The following is a 26,812-nucleotide window of genomic DNA, read 5'->3' as shown; positions in this document are numbered from 1 at the left end:
CTCTGGACTCATTTCCTACCTGGCGCCCCAGAGAGAAGGTGGTTCCTCATTAAGAAGAACTTGTTTCCCATCTCTGTCAATGTGTGTCTGTCTTTCCCTCTCAGAAGATTAAAAAAACTGGAGGGCAGGAATGCACCAGTCTTTGTTATATCCTAACACTTAATCATAATTCCATAATCATATTAAGTTCTCAACACTCGATAGGATTTTTAATTTAAATCAAAGTAAAAATTTTGTGCATAGTGCCATTGTGTCTTTAAAACCTAAAGTGATAATTACTGAGTACTATGATTGTACCATAAGCCAGGTACCGTGCCCAGCACATTATATACTTTATTGCATTTAGTTCTTACACAAATCCTGTGTAGAAATTATCTTTCCCTTATTTTAACCAAAAAGGAAAGTGAGGCTCAGAGAAAACAGGTGACATGCCTAAGGCCGCCCAGCTAGTGAGCAGCTGAGCAGAAATGGGAACTGGGTTATCTCCTCCCAAACTCCACTTGTTCCTAATCACTATACAATATTGCTTCCCTCACAGGATTGCTATGAAGGCTAAACAGATACTGTATATAAAGGTGTTTTTTAAAACTGCAAAGAGCTATTTAATTCAATTCAGTTCAAACTGAAGAGACAGGGATGATACAAATAGAAACGTGGTTTCTGTCACCTAGAAGCTCAACCTAATGAATAATATTTAAAATACACTTTTGCACAAATAAATACAACTCCCATTTGGGGCTATATTGTCTATTATATAGTATACTTTATACATAAATTAAAAATGCATTATCATCACCATCCTCACCTACAGTTACAACGGTAAGAATTATTTTTGAACAAGGGGCCTTCTGAGATCTTCCCAAATACCCCTTTGTACATGGGGTAGACCCTGTTCATTCACCTTCAACATTCATCATGAAGTTACTCTCAGACTGCACTTAAGAGACAACATTTGGAAAGCCCATAATCTTAAAAAGTTTTTGTAAAAAACTCACCACTGTATCATCTGTTACCATATCCTTGAAGAAAATCTTTACTATGTGGTTTTAAGGCCAACTTTAAAAACTAATTTTCATTTTTGGTTTCAAGATTTGGAAATGGTTAGAAGCTGATGTGACCTTCTCTATCTGTGCATCACTTAAAAAGCCTTCAACTCACTTCTATTTTCCCTTTCTCTGTTTTTCCAGTTATGTTGGTCTGGGTTTTTCCTTTCATTAGGAGGACAGCTTTTAAAAGAGCATATTAATTTTATAATCACATAAACATGCACACAAAACAGATGTATGTCCACTGCAGAAAATGTGGAAAAACACATCACTACTTTTGAAAACTATATGCATTACCTGGTGTAATGGCATAGACATCAAAATTTTTTATTCCTTCTTCTTTTAAGATATTTTCATCAATAATAAAGTTGCCAGTAAAACTTTTTGGCTTTTTGAAAATGCAATATGCAGCATCTGCAATGATATCAACTTTTCTACATTGGCTTTCAATACCAGATCCTCCCAGCATATCCATAGCAGCAGTGTATATGGCTGTAGAGAAAACAAACATACACATATGTAACTCTAAATCAAGTAATAGGACTATGGGAGTAACAAGCAAGACAAATAATCTCTTTATAACTCAGGTGATGAGAAAAAGGTCCAGAGCTTAAAGGATTTGCCAAATGTTTTACTGACATAACTGGATAGACAACACATATTCCTTGCTCTACACAACACTGCCTTATAGAGTACTCCTTCATGAGACTATGGCAAAATTCAATTAGATTTCTGACTAAGGATGCTCAAAGAATTTGCATACCCTTCTTGAGAGACAAGAAAGCCAGTGAGGAATAAGCAAGAGCACTGAGCTGTAAACCAGGTGACTGACATTTTTAAGCCAACTATGCCGTGACTTTTGGCAAGCTACTTTAACATCTTTCGGCCTCAGTTTCTTGTTTCCAAAATATGGAGCTCCTTTCCTAAGCTTATTTTCTCTTTTTCCTCTACTAGAATATAGAGACTCTGCTTTTCTTGTTTATCACTGTATCCCTAGTTCCTAAAACAATGACAAATATACCATAAACATTCAATAGATACTGGCTGGACTTGGGGGTCCCTTTTAAGTTCAGATACTACTTTCATTTATGAAATACTAGAAAATAAAGAGAATTAAAGGGAAGAAATTTTTTTTTTGGCCACACACTGTGGCATGCCAGATCTCAGTTCCCCGACCAGGGATCGAACCTGTACCCCCTCCAGTGGAAGTGTGGAGTCTTAACCACTGGAACGCCAGGGAAGTCCCAAGGAAGAATTTTTAAATTATCTATAATCCCCCTGCCCAGAGATAATTACTATTTTTTAAATAAATTAATTTATTTGGTTTTAGTTTTGGCTGTGTTGGGTCTTCGTTGCTGTGTGTGAGCTTTCTCTAGTTGCGGTGAGCGGGGGCTACTCTTCGTTGTGGTGCATGGGCTTCTCATTGTCATGGCTTCTCTTGTTGCAGAACACCGGCTCTAAGCGCCGGGCTTCAGTAGTTGTGGCATGCGGGCTCTAGAGCACAGGCTCAGTAGTTGTGGCTCACGGGCTTAGCTGCTCCGTGGCATGCGGGATCTTCCAGGGCCAGGGACCGAACCCAGGTCCCCTGCATTGGCAGATGAATTCTTAACCACTGCACCACCAGGGAAGCCCAGATAATTACTATCAATATTTGCATATAATTCCCACTGTTTTCAGTGCATATAAATTTTAATTTTATTTATTTATTTATTTATTTTTGGCTGCATTGGGTCTTTGTTGCTGCACACGGGCTTTCTCTGGTTGCAGCGAGCGGGGGCTACTCTTCGTTGTGGTGCGTGGGCTTCTCACTGTGGTGGCTTCTCTTGTTGAGGAGCACAGGCTCCAGGCGAGCCAGCTTCAGTAGTTGTGGCACACAGGCTCAGTAGTTGTGGCTCGCGGGCTCTAGAGCACAGGCTCAGTAGTTGTGGTGCACAGACTTAGTTGCTCCGTGGCATGTGGGATCTTCCCGGACCTGGGATCGAACCCGTGTCCCCTGCACTGGCAGGCAGATTCTTAACCACTGCACCATGAGGGAAGCCCCTAATTTTTAAATTATATGTTTTTTATGAAGTAACTTGGAACTCTACCATTAATACTACATTATTAATTACACATTGTCAAAGTTGTAAATAATAACTCAATTTACATATGTATTTTAGCTTACATTTAAAGCAATGAAAGTCAATTTGTTTAAATGTACTTTAGGTGTCAGAGTTTCTAGTAATTTAGATAAACTCTTCAATCCACTATTAAACCATCCTGAAATCATTACATACTGGAATAACTTACACATTTCAGTCCACAAGATGAAAAGTATATAGCTTTTAAGAGCCACTGACCCTTTTCACTCACTCAACAAATAGTTATTGAGCCTTACAAAAAAAGGCAGGCACTATTGGAGGTATTGGAGACAGATGAGTGGACAAAACAGACGGAAAGTCCCTATATTCATGGCAATTACATCCTAGCACACATCGCTCTTTCAAAGAGTGCACATTAACTTGGGGAATTTCCTAATAGCACTGAAATAGAAAATACTTCTCCGTATTTTAACTAAAATTCCTTTACTAGGAATAATTTTTTTTACTTTACCAATAGCGCAAGAGCTCTGGCCTCACTCTTAACGTGGTAGCTTATTAATAAAATATAGCAGGGACTTCCCTGGTGGCACAGTGGTTAAGAATCCGCCTGCCATTCTGAGGGCTGTCTTTTGGTCTTGTTTATTGTTTCCTTTGTTGTGCAAAAGCTTTGCAGTTTCATTAGGTCTCATTTGTTTATTTTTGCTTTTATTTCCATTTCTCTAGGAGGTGGGTCAAAAAGGATCTTGCTGTGATTTATGTCATAGAGTGTTCTGCCTATGTTTTCCTCTAAGAGTTTGATAGTGTCTGGCTTTACATTTAGATCTTTAATCCATTTTGAGTTTATTTTTGTGTATGGTGTTAGGGAGTGTTCTAATTTCATACTTTTACATGTACCTGTCCAGTTTTCCCAGCACCACGTATTGAAGAGGCTGTCTTTTCTCCACTGTATATTCTTGCCTCCTTTATCAAAGATAAGGTGACCATATGTGCGTGGGTTTATCTCTGGGCTTTCTATCCTGTTCCATTGATCTATATATCTGTTTTTGTGCCAGTACCATACTGTCTTGATTACTGTAGCTTTGTAGTATAGACTGAAGTCAGGAAGCCTGATTCTTCCAGCTCCATTTTTTGTTCACAAGATTGCTTTGGCTATTCGGGGTCTTTTGTGTTTCCATACAAATTGTGAAATATTTTGTTCTAGTTCTGTGAAAAATGCCATTGGTAGTTTGATAGGAATTGCACTGAATCTGTAGATGGCTTTGTGTAGTATAGTCATTTTCACAATGTTGATTCTTCCAATCCAAGAACACGGTATATCTCTCCATCTATTTGTGTCATCTTTAATTTCTTTCATCAGTGTCTTATAATTTTCTGCATACAGGTCTTTTGTCTCCTTAGGTAGGTTTATTCCTAGATATTTTATTCTTTTTGTTGCAATGGTAAATGGGAGTGTTTTCTTAATTTCACTTTCAGATTTTTCAACATTAGTGTATAGGAATGCCAGAGATTTCTGTGCATTAATTTTGTATCCTGCTACTTTACCAAATTCATTGATTAGCTCTAGTAGTTTTCTGGTAGCGTCTTTAGGATTCTCTTTGTAGAGTATCATGTCATCTGCAAACAGTGACAGTTTCACTTCTTCTTTTCCAATTTGGATTCCTTTTATTTCTTTTTCTTCTCTGATTGCTGTGGTTAAAACTTCCAAAACTATGTTGAATTATAGTGGTGAGAATGGGCAACCTTGTCTTGTTCCTGATCTTAGTGGAAATGGTTTCAGTTTCTCACCATTGAGGACAATGTTGGATGTGGGTTTGTCATATATGGCCTTTATTATGTTGAGAAAGTTCCCTCTATGCCTATTTTCTGAAGCAACTGACAAAAGGATTAATCTCGAAGATTTACACGCAGCTCATGCAACTCAATAACAAAAAAACAAACAACCCAATCCAAAAATGGGCAGAAGACCTAAATAGACATTTCTCCAAAGAAGATATACAGATTGCCAACAAACAAATGAAAGAATGCTCAACATCATTAATCATTAGAGAAATGCAAATCAGAACTACAATGAGATATCATCTCACACCGGTCAGAATGGCCATCATCAAAATATCTAGAAACAATAAATGCTGGAGAGGGTGTGGAGAAAAGGGAACCCTCTTGCACTGTTGATGGGAATGTAAATTGACAAAGCCACTATGAAGAACAGTATGGAGGTTCCTTAAAAAACTACAAATAGAACTACCATATGACCCAGCAATTCCACTACTGGGCATATACCGAGAAAACCATAATTCAAAAAGAGTCATGTACCAAAATGTTCATTGCAGCTCTATTTACAATAGCCAGGACATGGAAGCAACCTAAGTGTCCATCATTGGATGAATGGATAAAGAAGATGTGGCACATATATACAATGGAATATTACTCAGCCATAAAAAGAAACGAAATTGAGTTATTTGTAGTGAGGTGGATGGACCTAGAGTCTGTCATACAGAGTGAAGTAAGTCAGAAAGAGAAAAACAAATACCATATGCTAACACATATATATAGAATCTAAAAACACACAAAAAAAATGGTCATGAAGAACCTAGGGGCAAGACGGGAATAAAGACGCAGAACTACTAGAGAATGGACTTGAGGATATGGGGAGGGGCAAGGGTAAGCTGTAACAAAGTGAGAGAGTGGCATGGACATATATACACTACCGAATGTAAAATAGATAGCTAGTGGGAAGCAGCCGCATAGCACAGGGAGATCAGCTAGGTGGTTTGTGACCACCTAGAGGGGTGAGATTGGGAGGGTGGGAGGGAGGGAGACACAAGAAGGAAGAGATATAGGAACATATGTATAACTGATTCACTTTGTTATAAAGCAGAAACTAACACACCATTGTAAAGCAATTATACTCCAATAAAGATTTAAAAAAAAAAAAAGAATCCGCCTGCCAATGCAGGGGACATGGGTTTGAGACCTGGTCTGGGAAGAACCCACATGTTGCTGAGCAAGTAAACCCGTGAGCCACAACTACTGAGCCTGCGCTATAGAGCCCACGAGCCACAACTACTGAGCCTGCATGCCACAACTACTGAAGCCCGTGCACCTGGAGCTTGTGCTCTGCAACAAGAGAAGCCACCACAGTGAGAAGCCCACGCACCGTGACAAAGAGTAGCCCCTGCTCGCCACAACTAGAGAAAGCCCGCACACAGCAATGAAGACCCAACCCAGCCAAAAAAACACAAAAAACATAGCTAACATTTATTATGTGTGTCCTGTGCTGGGCATGCTGCTACATACTTCACATACATTATCTGAATGAATTCCATGAGGTACGTACTGTTATCCTCATTTTACAGATGACAGTAGTCAGGCACAGAGGGGTTAAGTAACTTGTCCAAGGTTACAGGAGCTAGAATTCAAACACGTGGCTGCTTGACTCCAGAGCCAGGCTCTTAGCCACCGTGTGACTAATGGGCATACTTTGTTAACCAACAGTTTTGAGTTCAGTTATCATCTTACTTGCATAAACTGCAGAATTTTTCTGTAAATATTTCAGTATAGTCTACAATGAGACTATATGAATACATACACACTCCAGTCTCACTGTAGACTACATGAACGGCATGCAAATTCTTAAAAATTATTAACTAAGAATACGCCATGTAAGTATATACATTTCATGTATGTGTGTGTGCATCCATACACACACACAATGTAAGAACACGGAATGGTATTCCCAGACAACCCACTGTTACTTTAATGACCTTTCTACGGAAGATACAAAGAAGGCACAAATAAACCCCCCAAATCAGGAAATGAGCCAAACAGTTATTCTCAACAAAGTTTCTACGATGTGAACAGGCCAACCCAACAGGTTATAAGACTTACAATAAAAACAGATTAACATGATCAATCAAGTCAAATTCCCTGATGATTTCTGGCAAAAAAAAAAATATATTCAAGATTTGTAATACACCCTGGATCACAAGAATCCTAAAAGTAGCCCTAAAACTTAAGTCTTATTAAGGAATAATTGGAAAAGTATCTGTTACCTTTTGAGTGATTCTCCTGATAACAGCTTTTTTTTTTTTTAAAGATGCTTTTGATGAGGACCATTTTTTTTAAGTCTTTATTGAATTTGTTACAATATTGCTTCTGTTTTATGTTTTGTTTTTTTGGCCATGAGGCATGTGGGATCTTGGCTCCCCCACCAGGGATTGAACCTGCACCCCCTGCATTGGAAGGCAAAGTCTTAACCACTGGACTACCACGGAAGTCCCTGATTACAGCTTGTTTTATTGGAAATTTGGAAAAGTATGTGAACAAATTTCTTTATGTTTTCTAAGCACAAGAAATAATTTTCGCTTTTCTTTTTTTAAGTATTTTATTGTGGAGATAAATATATATTTTAACCATTTTTTACCACATGTATATACATTTTAACCATTCTTTCTGATGACTTGGGTGCATTTTATTGGTTTTCTTTCAGGTTAACCTTTTTGTTAAAACATTTGGCTTAACTAGCCAAGCGTTTTGTTTTTAATTGATTTTTTTTTTTTTTTAAATTTTGCTTGTGTTGGATCTCCGTTGTGGCACGCGGGATCTTCCGTTGCGGTGTGTGGGCTTCTCTCCACTTGCTGTGTGCAGGGTTCTCTCTACTTGTGGTGTGCAGGCTTCTGTCTAGTTGTGGCATGCGGGTTTTCTCTCTCTCATTGTGTCACGCAGGCTCCAGAGCACATGGGCTCTGTAGGTGAGGCGTGCAGGCTCAGTAGTTGTGGCGCACGGGCTTAGCTGCCCCGTGGCATGTGGGATCTTAGTTTCCTGAGCAGGGACCGAACCCGCGTCCCCTGCACTGGAAGGCAGATTCTTTACCACTAGACCACCAGGGCAGTCCCAGATTAACGATTTTTAAGTGTACAGTTCTTTGGCATTAAGTACATTCACAATGTTGTGCCACTATTACCGCCATTCATTCCCAGACTTTTCAAAATATCTTTTAAAAAATTTACTGGGTTGGCCAAAAGGTTCGTTCGGGTTTTTCCATAACATCTTAAATAAATTTGTTTATTGTATTATAGATGTTTCGGGACTTCCTGGTGTTCCACTGTAATGAAAAAGATCCCGTATGCCTCAACGCAGATCCCACATGCCGCATCTAAGACCAGACGCAGCCAAAAAATAAATTTTAAAAAATTATAGACGTTCCATGTGTTTAACATTTTATTTGGACCTCTGCATACACTACAGTATGCTCACCATTAAGTTTACTTTCCATTCATTACCATATAGTTGATCCTCTTTACTTACTTCACCCTCCCCCTCCCTTTCCCCTCCGGTACCCACTACTCTGTTCTCTGTACCCACACACAAACGTACACTCTTTTTTTTTTTAATAAATTAATTTTATTTATTTTTGTCTGTGTTGGGTCTTTGTTGCTGCATGCGGGCTTTCTCTAGTTGCGGCAAGCTGGGGCTACTCTTCGTTGTGGTGTGCGGGCTTCTCATTGCGGTGGCTTCTCTTGCTGTGAAGCACAGGCTCTAGGCGCGCAGGCTTCAGTACTTGTAGCACGCGGGCTCAGTAGTTGTGGCTCACAGTCTCTAGAGAGTGCAGGCTCAGTAGTTGTGGCGCACAGGTTTAGTTGCTCCGTGGCACATGGGATCTTCCTGGACCAGGGCTCGAACCCGTGTCCCCTGCATTGGCAGGCAGATTCCTAACCACTGCGCCAGCAGGGAAGCCCCCACACGTACATTCTTGTATGTACACACTGAACCGAAGATATCACTGATTATAAAGTGTACCACTGACAGGGACTTCCCTGGTGGCACACTGGTTAAGAATCCGCCTGCCAATGCAGGGGACACGGGTTCGAGCCCTGGTCCGGGAAGATCCCACATGCCGCAGAGCAACTAAGCCCATGCACCCATAACTACTGAGCCTGCACTCTAGAGCCCATGAGCCACAACTACTGAGGCCATGTGCTGCAACTACTGAAACCCATGCGCGTAGAGCCCGTGCTCCGCAACGAGAGAAGCCACTGCGATGAGAAGCCTGTGCACCGCAATGAAGAGTAGCCCCCACTCGCCACAACTAGAGAAAGCCTGTGCGCAGCAACAAAGATCCAACGCAGCCTAAATAAATTAATTAATTAATTAAAAAAGAAAACAGTGTACCAGTGAGGATAAAAACCCTGCCAATTAAACTACAATATATCATCAACTGTAAGAGCAACCTGATATCAAAGATGTAAAAATGTGAAAACATGGGCATCTCAGAATCAGTGAAATACGGTATAAACTGTTTGACCTTTTTGGTAAGTAGGTCCCTTGAAAAACGGAAACCAGTTTTGGTTTCTAGTACCAAGAGAGGCCAGCTGCCACCCTGTCACCTTGACCTCCCTGGTTAGCTGAGTTCCCACGTCTACATGTAATGTGGTCCAGGTGACAGAGGACTGCAGCTATTCTGTGATGCTTTAGTTATCTTCCTCTCCACTGCCATTGCCAAGTTCAGGAGCCACCAGTTCCAGACTCCCCACCCCAGCTCACATGAAACCTATCCAAAAGTGGACCTTTGGGACTTCCCTGGTGGTCCAGTGGCTAAGACTCCGCACTCCCAGTGCAGGGGGCCTGGGTTCAATCCCTGGTCAGGGAACTAAATCCCACATGCTGCAACTAAAGGTCCCGCATGCCGCAACTAAAAAAAGATCCCACATGTTGCAGTGAGGATCCCGCACGTGGTAATGAAGATCCCGTGTGCAGCTACTAAGACCCAACACAGTCAAATAAATAAATATTTTTTTAAAAAGTGGAATTTCCTCTTCTACCACACTTGTTCTGACCAATCCAGACGCAAGACGCAGCAGGCATTTTCAATAGCCCTCATCCCTCCTCCCCTCCCCACCCTCCACGTCAGCAGAAACTATGAAATGGGTTTTGTAAAATGAGAAAATTATAGTTTTGAAGGTGACATAGTCGGGTGCCTGAGATACTCATGTCGTGGAACTACTAAAGGCATGCTTTCTAGTCCGTTTTCTGGATGTGTTGAATTCACTGGCTAGAAAGTTCTAGACCCAAAAGGGGTAATGTAGCCAGTGTAGAGAAGGAACACCGAGCCAGGGAGGACAAAAAGTGTGGACCAGGACACTGTTTCGATTGTAGATAATATATGTCACACTGCACTCATTTCATTAAGAGCAATAAATCTCCTCTTCCTGGAAGGGCAGGAACATTGGGAGATTGCTTCTGGTTCCAGCATAAAGAAAGAACCACTCTACTCAATCCAGAAAGAAGACATGTGTTTTTTAAATAGAGGCCTCCCAGACAGCCAGGAGCATGAACACCCTCTCAAATCCATTCTCATTGCCTCCATCATGAATAATGCAATATTCTAGCTAGGTTTCCTGCCTCCTCTTTCCACAAACTTACAAGTCATCCTATATTCAGATGCCAAGTTAAACTTCCTAAACCTCATCAACAAACCACCGCTCCTCTTTTCCTTCTTCTTCTTATTTTTCTCCTGCTTCTAAAACTCTCAAGTGGCTCTCTGCTGAATAAATTCAAGCTCCTAAACTCGGCAATCAAGCCCCTTGGGCTTAGTTTGTCCATCTTCCCCACAACCTCATACTTCCCCCCCCCCAACATTCAGGCCAATATGAACCCATTTGCAGATGCTCAAGTTCAGAGGGAAATAAATAGCCCACACCCCATCATGGGTACAGTATATTAAACCCCTTGTAGTTCTACCAAACACATGGTATCGTCCCATACTGCAGCCTTTTTTGTTCGCTCTGCCAGGAATGTCTTGCCCAGTCTCCTTCTTGCTAACTCCAATATTCTCTTGTGGTCTCAGTTCAATAGTTCCAGTAGAAAACAACCTTTCCTAACCTTTAATCTGAAATACATGGCCCTCTTGTTACGTTTCAAAAGTATCCCGTACATAATTCATTATGCCGTGTATCATATGGAACATGACCGTCAACTGAATTCACTATGCTATACAAATCTAGGACCCAAATGATACCAATGGTTCCAAGATGTCTAGTCAATCTAAAATGAACATCTCTAAGCTAAAGCAAAGTCTCAGCAGTGAGCTGATTTCTTCTTCCAATCCTGATACTGTCCTCCACATTCCCTGTCATACAATGTTCTCCCCCTTCCTTATATAAGCTTTGTTCAGAATGCCTATCTTGGACCTAGGTAGAAGGAAATCATACTGCACTTTCATTCATTCATAAAATACTTATTTAATGTCTACAATGACTATAATAAAATGAACAAAACAGATACTGTCTCTACCTTCAAGAAGCTTTTCTAGCAAGAAAGACATTAAACAGGGACTTCCTTGGTGGTCCAGTGCTGAAGAATCTGCCTTCCAATGCAGGGGACGCGGGTTCGATCCCTGGTCAGGGAAATAAGATCCCACATGCTGCGGGGCAACTAGGCCCACACACCACAACTACTGAGCTCATGCGCCTCAACAAAAGAGCCTGCATGCCACAAACTACGGGGCCCACACGCTACAGAGCCCGCACCACAACCAGAGAGAGAAAACCCACACGCCACAGCTAGAGAGAAGCCCGCACGCCGCAGCTAGAGAGAAGCCCACGCACCGCAACGAAAGATCCCTCATGCCTCAACGAAGATCCCGCATGCCTCAACGAAGATCCAGTATGCCGCAGTGAAGATCCTGCATGCCGCAATGAAGATCCTGCATGCCACAATGAAGACCCGACACAGCCCCCCAAAAGAAGACATTAAACAATTATAGTTATAAAATCGGCAATTTAATTTCAAATGTTATAAGTGATATGAAGGAGATGTCCAGATTACTAAATCTAGTGGTCAGTCCCCATCTTGTAAGAGCTATGAGCAGCATTTGACACAACTGATCACTCCTCTTCTTCCTTGAAACACTTTCTCCAATTGGCTTTCAGGACATCATACTCTTTGATTTTCTTCCTACCTTACTCTCCTATGTGGATTTTTTCCTCTTCTTCCCAACCTCTTAACATTGCAATTGCCAATGATACTTTCTCTTCTTCTATTCACTCTCTAGCTGACATCATCTAGCCTTGTGACTCTATATGCTATCTATATGCTGAAAATCCACAAATTCCATCTCCAGCCTGGACCTCCTTCATGACCCCCAGACTTCCAAACCCAAGTGCTTACTGACCATCTCCACTTGGATGCTCAATCACAATGCCCCAAACTGAATTTGTTCCCCAACCTCCCCTGTCTGTAGCATTCCCTCATCTCAGTTGATGGCAACTCCATTATTCCAGTTACTAAAGCCAAAGTAATTTTGGAGTCATCCTTGGCTCTTCTTTTTGTCTTATATCCTATATCTAATCCATCAGCACATCTTGTTGGTACTAACTGCAAAAAATATCAGAATCTGACCACTCTCTGCCTCTGCTATCACCCTGGTCACAGCTACTAATATCTGTGCCTAGGTTACTCCAATAGCCTCCAAACTGGTCTCCCTATTTCTCCTTTTGCCCTATGAGAATCTATTCTCAGCAGAGCAGCCAGAGAGATTCTTTTACACATTTAAAAGAATCAGGCCCCTCCTCCACTCAAAACCTTGCAAAAGCTCCTCATTTCACTCATAGAGTAAAAACCCAAGTCTCGGCAAGAACCGTACAACATCTGACCATTTCCTCATAAGCATCATCTCCTCACTTCCTACCACTCTCCCCTCACTCCAGCCACACTGGCCTTCTGCCTGCTCTTTCATCATTGCCAAGCAGGCTCACCTCAGAGGACCTTTCAAGGGCCTATGTCTTCTGTCTTCAATGCTTTTCCCTCAAATACCCCATTGACTAACACACCCCCAAGGTGAACTCCATCACCTCCTTACTTGAAGACTTCTACACTCAAATGTCACCTCAAAAAGGCTAAACCTTTCTACCCTATTTAAAATTGCAACTTATCCTCCCTAACACCTGAGCCTTCTAATCTCCCTTACCTTCTTCTACTTTTTCCATAGCATTATCACCTTCTAGCATATTACATAGTTTGTTATTCATTATGTTAAATGTCTATTGTGTCTCTCCCAATTATACTATAAGTTCCATAATGGCACATATTCTTGTCCACTTTGTTCTCTGATGTACCTTAAGCAACTAGAACAGAGCTTAGCACATAACAGGTGTCCAGCAAATATTTGCCGATGAATAAAATCTCAAATTTTTAGCGTTAGACTAGGCTTCTTCTCACTTTGTTACCCCAGAATCCCAAAGACCTAAAGGTTAGAGGAGTGGAGGCAAGGAAAGAAGGACAAAGTGTAAATGATGGCAACAAACTCTTTCATCTCTCGCACTGAGAGGTAAACTCTCTGAAGGCAAGGACTGCATCACATTCATCTTCGTACCCCAGGTACCTTGTGCATAGTAGATACTTAATAAATTATCTGTTGAGTACATAATGAATAAATAGCACAGAGAACTGTGCCTGACATATAAAAATGTTTGGAAGATGAATGAATATAAAGCGTCAAGTAACATAATAGAGGTACCAAGAGGGAAACACTATGCTCAGACTTTATCTCAGAGACCTCCCTTTCTAACTGCCTGACTCTCACTATCTATCAACACTGGTAACAGCAATGATTAAGGCAGGGGGAGGAGGTTGAGAAAGGATGAGAGAAGGAAAAGAAGTTGAAAAAAACGAGGCACAATAAAGTGTGAGCTTTTAAACTTTTTTACTGTGATTCACAAGTAACACTTTTTATCAGCATGACTAAAAACACATAATACCTACACATATACACTCACAAACATACACCTATTTCACTTATATATGACATTTATATATGAAAAAAGTTTATGAAACAACATTGACTCTTACTATATGCAATGCTCTCTAATATTTTCTATTTTATTCAATTAGAAATAAAATGAAACAACAACAGAATTCTGGCTGCTACCTAGTAGATTTCACAATCCACTAAATTGATTTCATGCCTCACTAAACTGATTTCATGACTCACCAATGAGTCTTGACATGTAGTTTGAAAAGTATTGTAGAAGCAGTTTTTTCACTCTCATCTTTGCCTCACTGCAATGAATATCACTCTCCAGAAAATCTTAAAAGAATTGTGTCTGCTACAGTAACATAAGGGAAACGAAGAAGCAATAAATCATGGTTCTGATCCCACAGTAGGTCAAGGCATAAAGAATCTTAGTCAAACTTCAGATGGAATTTTAAAAAATTGATTCCTCCTTAAAAAATTAAAAATAGAACTACCATATGATCCAGCAATTTCACTTCTGGGTATTTACCCAAAGAAAACAAAAACACTAATTCAAAAATATATATGCACACCAATGTTCACTGCAGCATTATTGACAATAACCCAGATATGGAAGCAACCTAAATGTCCATTGATGGATAAATGGATAAAGAAGATGTGGTGATACACACACACACCCACACACACATACACACACACACACACACAATGGAACATTACTCAGCCATTAAATAAATTAAATCTTGCCATTTGTGACATGGATGGATCTAGAGAGTATTATGCTAAGTGAAATGTCAGACAAAGACAAATATCATATGATCTCACTTATATGTGGAATCTGAAAAACAAAATAAACAAACAAAACAAAATGAAAACAGACTGATAGATAGAGAACAAACAGGTGGTTGCCAGAGGAGAGTGGGTTGAAGGGTGGGGAAAAATATGTGAAAGGGATTAAGAGGTACAACCTCCAGTTATAAAATAAATAAGTCACAGGAATGTAATATGCAGCATAAGGAATATGGTCACTAATACTGTAATAACTTTGTATGGAGACAGATGGTTACTAGACGTATCGTGGTGATCATTTCACAATGTATGCAAATGTCAAATCACTATGCAGTACACCTGCAACTAACATAATATTGTACGTCAACTATATTTCATTTAAAATTTTTTTTTAATTCCTGGAGTTCTTATGAAAAAAGATAGTGGCTAGAGAGCTGGCTGCAACGGCTAAATTATCCTAAGAGTTGAATTAGCAACATATCCCAGGGCTCCATAAATTCTCACCCACAGCCCCTTGTTCTCCCAGCTTCAATACCATAGACCGTTAGGTCTTTCACTACTGCCTGGAGCTGAGGAAATCTCCTCACCTAGTGTACAGCAGATGGGAAGAAAAAGAAATCCATCATTTGTTTCTAAGCTACAACTCTGGGTACAGTTCACACTGCTATATGTGGCAGTTCCATTCAAGAGTACCTCTAGGGCTATCATAATTTGCAAAATTACTGAATTAAGTGTTCTTCTAACAGACAGCAGTGTTTGTTGATTCTTCCTGTGTCTGGATATTGGATCGCCTTAGCTGCACTGCACTTTTTGTCTCTTCACTGCTCTATTCACCCTTAGATAATTTAAACAACGGCAACCTTGGCAGCAGGGGCAAGTGGAGCGGTCTCTGCCCCACGGGTGGGTAATACAGCAGATGTACCAGTTACTGAATCCATTTGGAGGCCTAAAGGAGAATTCTCCCTGGTCTCCTCACTGTTCAGCCTTAAGGGTAGGAAATACTTCTCTCACCTGTTGAATCACCCAGGTGAGGGCCTCAGATCCTCCATGGGCTGAGCCCTCTCCAGGAACTTCTGAGTATTAATTCTCCCTCCAATGCTCTCTACTGGCCCCATTCTGTCCTCTGGCCCAGAGGGGAATAACCTCCTTCAAGCTTCTCAGTTACTCCTCTTACAGAATCCATGTCTTGCTCATTCCTTCCATGTCCTGCCTGCCTGCCACCCCAACAACCTGCTCCACTCCGGGGAGTTGCCTGGTCATTGGAAAGGGTGGACAGCAAGGCCATAAGTTTCAACAGTCACCTTCTCAGAAACCCCCTGTACCCTCAAATAAGTGAAAAGATTCCAGTCTGCAATCTGTATGCTTCAAGTGAAGAATATGAAGATACTTTCAAAGGGAATCCAAAATTATCATTCATTCAAAAAACACCTAAGTGACCACTGAATGGAGGGCACTGTCCTAGGAGGAGACACACCAGTTTGACCCCTAAGGAGTTTCCTTGGAAAGGGGTCACACTAATTTACATGTTGGAGTACTGATGTTAGTGCAACAAAGGTTCTGTTAAATACATAAAATGAAAAAGTGATTCCCACTACATTTTCTCTTTATCATACTTTTGTGGGGTAGGATTGTCATTTAGATTTAAGAGGAAAGTACTTAAGGTTTTTCACAGGCATTATCTATTAAGTATATGAAAAAACATATAATAGATATAGTTCGTCTTTTCTTTTACCTCCTTTAAGCTGTTTTGATATATAAGTGGAGAATAAGAACCCACAAGGACAAGCTTTCCCTTTCTGTCATTTTTACTGACTTTCCCTCATGTTTATACAACATATTCCCTAGCCTGCACCCATCAGCTTCCATCATACATTTAACTCTAAAGCTGCATACCCAGCCATATGCACGTTATTCTGTCACCTAAAGGGGATCTAGGCACTCTGTGAAGTCAGAACTCATGTGAAAGTACAGAAAAGTTGGTTTTTCATAAAGGAAAAAGACAAAGTAGTAAGAATACCAGAAAGTAAAGAAGCATTTGCTGGGATGTGTGAGGAGAAAACAAAAGTATGAGAATCTACAGAATTTTCTGAGGTACCAAAGATAGTGATGGAAAAAAGGTTAGGGAAATGCAGATGGCTTCCTGTTGCCTTTAATGAGACTCTTCGTGTTCCTGGGTTCAGTGTTTCTAGTACAGCAATCATGTAGTCATGCAGATCAAGTCAAAGCTAGAGGTGACTGAAAAGGGCCTTTTATGCACAATAAAAAGTTGAACTTTTTTCCCAACAGACAGACTGAGGTTACCTTTGACAGTCTACTCACTCGCACCCCACCCCACCCAGCAAAGAGGGTCAAAGACAATAAATGAGAATCCAATAAATGGATTTTTTGTAAGTACATACCTGTTTTAGGCCACAATGCATTGACTGCAATTTCACCTTTAAATTCTTCTGCCATTCCAAGCACACACATAGACATACCATACTTAGCAATGGTGTAAGCTGAAAGAAACCACCAAGAATTTAATTAAGAAAGAAATTAATCTGTGAATTTAAATAACCAATTTCTTTCTATTACTATTCCTTCCTCGATATATTTTTTCAGAATTATTTAATAATAATAGAAAACATAATTTTAATTTACTATTTTTAAAAGAACAATTTTTATAGAAGTAACTGTAGTTTTATGGAAATGGTTTTTATATATATCAGGGATGAACCACTTTTACATACTTCCATCCTAAAATTAGATTCAAAGAAAAAAGACGGTAATAAACTTTCACTTCTCTTAATATTATGGGAGGAAGTTACATTATTGTTTCTTTTTTTTTTTTTTTTTTTTGCGGTACGCGGGCCTCTCACTGTTGTGGCCTCTCCCGTTGCGGAGCACAGGCTCCAGACGCGCAGGCTCCGGACGCGCAGGCTCAGCAGCCATGGCTCACGGGCCCAGCCGCTCTGCGGCATGCGGGATCCTCCCGGACCGGGGCACGAACCCGCGTCCCCTGCATCGGCAGGCGGACTCTCAACCACTGCGCCACCAGGGAAGCCCACATTATTGTTTCTTAATCTGGTTTTTTTCCTTTTCTTTTTTAAAAAAATGAAAGTGACCATTTAAAGGAAAACTACTACTAGTAAAACATAAACAAAAGGTTGCAAATTCATTTAACCTAGTCTATTAAAACAGAACTCCTTTTGGTTTTGTTCTATGGGTTCCTACTTCAACTGCCTTCCTTTCCAAATTTTACTGAATTATGTTGAAATAAGGATAAGTATCTGACACAACTATTTCAGAGGAGGCACCTATACATAAACCTTGTTATTTAGCATACTCACCTTAAATCACTAGTTTTCTGTGAAAGGTAAAGTATTCCATGGATCGTTTTCACCAACTTTACTGAAGAATAAGTTACATACAATAAAACACACCCACTGGGACTTAAGAGAGCTTTCTAGGACAGGGATATCCATATCTCCATTTGATTATTGGTTATACAGGTGTATACGTTTGTCAAACCTCATCAGAGTGAACCATTAACATCTGTGCATTTTATTTAATGTAAATTACACCTCAATTTTTAAAATTAAAGATAAAAGATTAAGAATCTACTTACAAAATGCTATCAATTTCTGCATAGAAAATTTAATGTTGAACGCTATGTACAAATTGTGATTACATCATAGATATACTGGTTTAATACAAAACAAATTGACTAAACAAGCCATCCCCTCATCCTACCACCTACCACAGTGCTGTTTGAACCACAGTGGATTTAGGTTCAGCGGTGGGCTGAGATTGAGGATATGAGCAATTTTACTCTTTTTCAAATAAGGAATGCATGCTTTAGATCTGAAAGCAAAAGAAAACACAAGTCAAGTTATTAGCTTTCTAACAGCTTCATTACTTTCTTAAGTTATATTTTAAACTACTTCTACAGAGCAACTGAACTTGTTCAATAACCGGCAGGGTACTTCTGTTGGTTTTCTTTGTTGTTGTTCCCCCACTTACCTGGAATGCAGATAGGAAAAGCAACTAATATTCATCCTTTGAAGCTATGCATAATGGCCTGACAATATGATCTGCTTGATGAAAATAATCAATTCCGTGGCACACTAGCCTTAAATCCAACTTAGATTATCTTCAACTACATCCTTCCAAGTCGGACAGACCTAGGTTCAAATCCTCCTTCTGCCCTTCATTGTGTAATCTGGGGCAAAATATATAGTATTCTAATTCTTAGTTTTCTCACTTGTAAATGTTGGTAATACCTGCTACTATCTAGGATTGACCAAGGGATTAAAATGAGATGATACATATGAGATACTTAGAACAGTGCATATATTAAACATGAGATAAACAACTGCTATTATTAGTATTACAGATTCTGATTTTTTTTCTTCTTAGTAGGTATAGTATTCCTACCACACTGGAACTGTAATTTAATAACATGAACTCCCAATACATAACCAAATTTAATTTGTACCAATATGCAATGCAATGTTCCTTTGCAGGCAATATTTAGTTGTTTGTTTTTTAAACCCTTTCAGAAAGGTAGATAATTTATTTTACAAAAGACACAGGTCCAATATTTGGAAATGTTTAATTATTAAGCTATAGTATATAGCTTAATAACATATTGTAGCTTAATAATTTTAGTTTTTAGTTTTATTTCACATTCAATAACTTCTAGGACTTGAAACTTGTCCATTCTTCTTAAGTCTGTTTCTTTATTACCAATCTACAACATTCTTGTTACCATCTACAATGTGTTTTTTTTTTTTTGCAATGTCTTTTTAAGTTTATAAACCAAATACAATCAACATCACTAAAGGGTTTTTGTACATATTGTTTTTCTATTACAAAGGTGCTTCACTCTTATCGGGGTGAGGTAGAGAAGGGCAAACAATATTACAGCTGTTTGTCATTAGAACAGTGAAGCTGCACGTCAAAGCATCAACAGGAAACAACCTATTCCAAGCAATAAGACCATATTTCACACTCAAGGGAAGGAGTTCATTTCATTTACATTACAAACATGAGCTTCTCTGATATATTAGACAAAACCTTTCCACCTGCACTTTGCTTGCCTAACCCTCAGCGTTACTAACCCTAATCAGGTACGTTTTCCATGGCAACATGCCCTATCTTACACATTATATTGAAAATTCTTAGCACCACGCTTAGATACTAATACCTTGTGCTTAATAAAATAGCTAAGTTTACTAGAAACTTACTGTATGCTAAGCACTGCACTTATTAGTTATTACCTTCACATGAATTATTTTACTTAATCAGCGCTGTAAGCTCCAAGGCCTATAGGGCATTTGAGTAAATGAATAAAGTGAGCTGGGTATAAGAAAGAGCAACAGTTCAGAAATAAAATTGAGCCTTATTACTGAATTTCTATAAGCATTTAACATGACACAAACACATATAATACTGGAGATTATATAATTAATTAAAACTTAGAAATACAAATAAGGATCTGCATTCTACCTCCTGTCTTCCAACCCTGTTTCTTTAAACCACTAGAACATAAGACATAGGCCACAGGGCCCTGGGCACCAGGGATCAGGAAGCAGCTCCAGATCCTTGCTGAAATCTCCAAATAGGTCAGTTCTTTGGGCCTTCCCCTACTCTCTCCCTGAGGATGCTTCTCAGGCTTCCCTGAGAAAACAATCTGTACTTATCTTCTGTGAATGAAATGAGTGTCACTAAATAAAAAACAAAACAAAAATTTAAATGGAAATATCTCATTATGAATTTCTCTTTTATAATGTATGCCTTTCATAGAGGACCAAAAACCTAACACCCTTTGTTTGGTTCAAAGGTCAATGTCAGGTCTTTCAACTGGCATTGTAAAATGCCTTTAACTGGGAACAATTTTATTTAAAACTAGCTGTTAACAGGGACTTTCCTGGTGGCACAGTGGTTAAGAATCCACCTGCCAATGCAGGGGACATGGGTTCAAGCCCTGGTCCAGGAAGATCCCACATACCACAGAGCAATTAAACCCCTGTGCCACAACTACAGAGCCCACATGTCGCAACTACTGAAGCCCGTGCGCCTAGAGCCCGTGCTCCGCAACAAGAGAAGCCACTGCAATGAAAAGCCCGTGCACGGCAACAAAGAGTAGCCCCCGCTCACCACAACTAGAGTAAGCGCATGCGTAGCAACGAAGACCCAATGCAGCCTAAATAAATAAATAAATAAATAAATTTTATTTTAAAAAATAGCTGTTAATAAATATAGGAACTTTCAACAGTGAATAGAATCTTTGCTTTAAAAAAGGGTTTTAGGGCTTCCATGGTGGTGCAGTGGTTGAGAGTCCGCCTGCCAATGCAGGGGACACGGGTTTGTGCCCTGGTCCGGGAAGATCCTACATCCCGCGGAGCGGCTGGGCCCGTGAGCCATGGCCACTGAGCCTGCGCGTCCGGAGCCTGTGCTCCGCAACGGGAGAAGCCACAACAGTGGGAGGCCCACGTACCGCAAAAAATAAAAATCAAAAAAATAAAAAAGGGTTTTATTTTAGGGTATCTATTCCTGAGATATTTGTAGATCTATTACTCCAACGTACTCATATTTAGTTTTTAGTACCTTAGTGCCCTACAGCTTATGTATTCCATTTGTAGTTCTTCAACTGCACAAATAGTTTTCATTCATAAAGGTAATTTTAAAGTTAGTTCATTTTCCTATACTGGATTTTTTGGTTTTGTTTTGAACTGAACAAATCTATAAACAGGAGTGTAGTTTAGGCCATCACTTTCATTTTTGGAAAATAACCTTGTTATAGGAAAGGGGACAAATTATTCTTGACAAATGGGTTTTCCAAAGACAAAATTTCACAAGGAATGAGCAATGAGAATCATATACTTGTGTTTCCGTAAGTCATAATGTCAGCTAAAAAAGCCAAGTCTTTGACCCAATCTTTGCTTGGGAACTGAGTTGGGAATTTTCTCTTGGGTGGCAAAAAAGAATTGATTTCTTTCTAATCAAAAACAAAATCTCTACAACAATACACCACAACCACACAACCTTGTCACAGAACTGACAGTCACTTTGTATTCAACATGAGTAAAGCACTGAATAGTCTGTATTTCAAACCACAGAAGTCTATTTAATTCTTAGAATTCATAACGGCCCGTTTTTAACTTTTTAGCAAGAGCTATTCCTAGTGAACAATACAATGAACAAACTTAATTCTACACCTCTGTGAAACACTTCTACATTAGTTTAGACTTGTATAAGTTTAAAGTTAACCCTGACCATCACAGCCACACTGTCTATACCACTTTTTGTTTTTTATTTACTTTGGGCTGCATTGGGTCTTTGTTGCTACGTGCGGGCTTTCCCTAGTTGCAGCCAGCGGGGCCACTCTTCGTTGAGGTGTGCAGGCTTTCCATTGCGGTGGCTTCTCTTGTTGCAGAGCATGGGCTCTAGGCACACAGGCTTCAGAGTTGTAGTGCGTGGGCTCAGAAGCTGTGGCTCGCGGGCTCTAGAGCGCAGGCTCAGTAGTTGTGGCACACAGGCTTAGTTGCTCCACGGCATGTGGGATCTTCCTGGACCAGGGCTCGAACCTGTGTCCCCTGCATTGGCAGGCGGATTCTTAACCACTGAGCCCCCAGGGAAGTCTTGATTACCACTTTTGATAAACCCACATTACATTTTCTAAAACATTTCTCAATCCTCAAGTCATTTCCTGATGTTCATGTCATGAGTATCCAGTCTAAAAAACTTTAATCACATCAAAATTATCCTGACACCATAAATAAATATAACTGGGTGGGTGGAATATTTATTCCTGTGGCTTCGTCATCTATAATAGAAACTGCCACAAATGATTTACGTTTTTCATGCATCATGCCCTTCTAACCCTTAATTCAGCAGGAATAGTATTCCTGGTTAGGTTTATATTTTTAAACACTTATTTAAATGAGTGTTTACATTCAATCAAAATTCTTTCACAAAGTTACCAGCTGTAAAATATTTTGATGCCCAGATAATTTCTTCTTGTAACACATAACTGCATCACACAGCAGCATTGCTTATTTTATTTGAAAGTAAACACAAACCTATTGAAATGTTAGTCCTCTTTCTAGTTCATTAAGTTTTTCACCATAATCTTTTCAATATGCTTGCCACAGATCTTACTATGGTTTGATTCTCTACGGTTTCCATTCAGGAGGAATATAGGTTACACACTGAATTTATAGAAATATGCCCCACATCTACAAAGAAGCAAGCTCTCAACCATTTTACTTGCACATATGGCCCTCTTGGCATATGTCTCATTTTCCCACTTCAGATAGAGACATGGGTATGAGAAATATTTTACTTTCTCCTTTAATAGAAGAAGGAAAAGTGCAAGCCAATGATAAGTGGCAACTTTTTAGCCTGCCCTCAGCATCCAGAGACAATGGTGCCCAGTCCCCATCTGATAACGCAGTTGATACTCTGCCACTGGGCTATGGTAGCTAAATGTTGCCATGTGGGAACACTGTCTCTATGTGGCCAATGTTTCAAGAAAGCCAGAAATCGGGATTTTTGTGTAAATCTCCTGATTTTTTTCATGTAGGCAGCTAATGAAATTATGAATATAGGTAACTAATAAAAACAAAATGTTTAACACTGCCAGAGCCAAGTTTTGCAGATCCAAAAACACACATCCAAGGGCAAAGTTCAAAATTAAAGACAAATTTTACATTTAACCCTTATTACCAATCTTATGACATACTTCTCTATTATCCCCATTTTACAAATGAGAAAACAGACTCTGCAAGAGCTTAAGTTACTTGTACAAGCTCATGAAGATAGTGAGTCATGAAGGGTGGGGGGTGAAATCTGAATCCTCAAAGGAGTCTGCCTCCAAAGCCCAAGTTCCTAACCACCTGTTCTATGCAAACGTATAAGACAGATATACACAAGTACATATAAGGCAGATAAGAAAGTTCTGTGCTGATCTGCCCTTATATCCACATGAAAAATGGTAGAACCCGAAGGTAAATAAACAGATAAACAAATGGACAAACAAACAAGAGTGGACTAGGTCTGACCAATCCAGAACACAACAGGACTACATTTGCTCTCATTCTATATTTGATATTTTCCCTGACACTGCCTAAGATAGCATTAGCCTTTTTCAATTACATTAAAATGGGATTCATAATGAGCTTCTTGTTATTTACATAACTAAAACTCCAGTGTTTTTCAGAGGAAGAGACTACTGCAGGTTTGCCAGAAGACTTGGTATGCATATATATATATTTACTCATGCAAATGTTTGAAAATGTTTGAGCTATACTTTAGTCTTTATTAGAATCACAGAGAAAAGGCACTCTGAATAAAACTATTTAAAATGCTACCTAGTGACTTGGAGCACTTTTAGGCCTTTATAAGGGTTGACTAGATTTTAAGCTGTATTCCTAACCTATTCAAATCTGTTTACAACTAGTTCTCTGACAAAATACTGCAACACTCTCTCCCACAGGTCTTTAACTTACGTAAGATAGGTGCCTCTGGTGTTGATGTTCATCATCAAATCCACTTTCTTTGTAGGTGTTTCCAATGTGTTGGTCAAGCTAATAGCACTGGCATTATTCACCAGAATATCAATTCCTGTATTCAAATAATCAACTTCTTAGTAATGTAATTTAGACTTTATAACAAAAAGAAATAAAAAACATTCACTCTATATAGTTGAAGCCCGAGTTCACAAATACTTCCTTTGGATAATATGACTGACGAATACACCAATGCAAGACTCAGTAGGCACGTCAAAACAGCACCCAAATGATTTTCACTGGCACATGGAGACCATAACCAGGGCTCCACAGGAAACTGCAAAGAAGCTTAGTCCTTAGTGGTTTGTAGCTCCCGTCCTTATCTGTTCTCTTACTTCCTGGTTTTCCCTCCTTGTCTCCAAGAACCTTAGGTCAATTTCCTTAAAGTTTCCCACCCCCCCCATCATCTTTCCAAGGCCTGTCTCCCTTCCAAGCACACCGGTCTCCCTCCTCTCAAAGGCCCTTACTTAAATGCAAGAGCTCCTTTCTGGTCTTGGGAACTGGGAAAAGAGAAATGACCTAGAGTTTAAATTCTAGGCAAATCATGAAAATAGATCAGGTTTGTTTTGGTAACTTATACACAAAATAAATTTAGAATAATGATTATTTCTGCATATTCTATCCAGTCCTTATCCATATGTAACATTTATGGTTACAAGCTTAAATAATGTTAAATGAAAATGGTAAAATACAAAAGCATCTCAAACACATTTCTGCATTTCTACATGGCCTTCATAATTCTTTTCCTTTAAATTGAAGTACAGCAGATTTACAATGTTGTGTTAATTTCTGCTGTACAGCAAAGTGACTCAGTTATAGATATATATACATTCTTTTTTATATTCTTTTCCATTATAGTTTATTTCAGGATACTGAATATAGTTCCCTGTGCGATACAGTTGGACCTTGTTGTTTATGCATTCTATTCAATATATGTAATAGCTTGCATCTACTAACCCCAAACTCCCCATCCATCCCTCCCCCATCCCCCTCCCCCTTGGCAACCACAGGTCTGTTCTCTATGTCTGTGAGTCTGTTTCTGTTTCGTAGATAAGTTCATTTGTGTCATATTTTAGACTCCACATATAAGTAATATCATATGGTATTTGTCTCTTTCTGATTTATTTCACTTAGTATGATTATCTCTAGCTGCATCCATTCTTTCTAAAGAGCATTTAATATTCTATCAAATAGATATATGACAATTTCTACTGCTGGGGTTAGACTGTTGCCTTAAACGTCTTTTATTATCTTAACTTTGCTTTGTCCCTCTCTCACAATATGTGGAAAATGGTTTAAATAAGGTTATTATACTTACAACATATTAGTCATAAGCTCCCTTTCTTCATTTATAGTAACATTATAAAATTTTGATCACGTCCTCATTCCTCAATTTCCATATTCTTTAGCACAGAGTTTGCGCTACTTACGTTTTCTTAAAACGTGTCCTTAGAATAACTTTGGATTCAACTATATTACATTTCATATCTTCGTTATAATAAAACTCAAACTCAAGTAAATCACCTGTATATATTGGACAAGTTTCACGTCCTGTGACTACCAGCTTTCCAGAATAAACAAAATGATGATGGTTTGCCTTCACAAGTGGTAAAGACCAGTGAGAGGAATTTTTAAATCCACGACATGCTTCTCAATTCACAAAACTAGATATTGCTCAATCTCATCACTAAGAGATAATCACTGAGGGGCTACTCTGTATAAGGCATGCTGCTAGGGCCTAAGAGACAAGGAAGATAATATTCACTAAAGAAAAAGCCAGGTGGGAGCAAAGCAAATTGAGTGTGGGTCTGGGTGAGATGCTGGACTGATGGGTGTGCAAACCACCTGTGTAGAATTACCCTAATTAAGGCGATGAAGCTAATGAGGGTTGATCCAATCAATGGATTCCTTGGGCAAATCCAACCTTTATTGACTTCATCTCTCACTATGTGATAATAAGTGACAGCTATGTTAGCAGAGCAAACATCTGGGCCCAAAAGCAAAAGAAAGTAGATAAGTAATGAATATATACTGACTGGGAAAACTGTATTTGACTTGCCAGTGATAAAGAGAAAAAAAACTGGGTCCAATTGAGATATCTTAAAATTTCTGAACTCAGATGGGCCAAATTAAAATGGATCAGGGAACGATGGTGGGAAATGATAAAGAAAAGGCATATATGTATGCCTGCTGCAGAAGAAAAAGGCGGCAGGAAAGATTACATCTGTGGTTTATGAAATAGCATAATTTACTCAAGGCCTGAAACACTCTGAAGATGAGGGAAGGCAAGGTGATAGGGAGTACCATGTGGCAGAGGCCCCCCAGGGCACAGGTCAGAAAGCACCATCCACTGTGCAGGACTTTGTTAGGGATAATTCCCCAGCAGAGAGAAATATGAGGGCAAAGGTAGAGTGCTCCCTAAAAGGCAGACTTCAAAGGCCTACAAAACTCCAAGCCAGACCATATCAGTAGCAACCACAGTATGGAACTAAAACCAAACGAGCAAAATATAAAGACTTGGGAGATCTGTGGGAAAAAAACACAGAGGAAAAAAAGAGCAGGCTATGAATCATCTCATAAATGTGGTAT

General features: G+C 39.4%; 1 protein-coding gene across 1 annotated transcript in view; it reads right to left on the bottom strand.

Moving 5' to 3' along the window:
- Positions 1-26,812, bottom strand: part of HSDL2 (hydroxysteroid dehydrogenase like 2) — a 74,956-nt gene that overhangs the window by 27,931 nt on the left and 20,213 nt on the right. Inside the window, 4 exon segments of the mRNA XM_065879192.1 lie at positions 1,344-1,538; positions 17,069-17,167; positions 18,409-18,512; positions 24,164-24,278. Of these exon segments, the coding sequence (XP_065735264.1) occupies positions 1,344-1,538; positions 17,069-17,167; positions 18,409-18,512; positions 24,164-24,278 (513 nt within the window).

Source organism: Phocoena phocoena, chromosome 6, assembly GCF_963924675.1.
Source record: "Phocoena phocoena chromosome 6, mPhoPho1.1, whole genome shotgun sequence".
NCBI lineage: Eukaryota > Metazoa > Chordata > Mammalia > Artiodactyla > Phocoenidae > Phocoena > Phocoena phocoena.
Note: the sequence above shows the minus strand (reverse complement) of the source record. Positions and strands in the feature narration are given on the sequence as shown.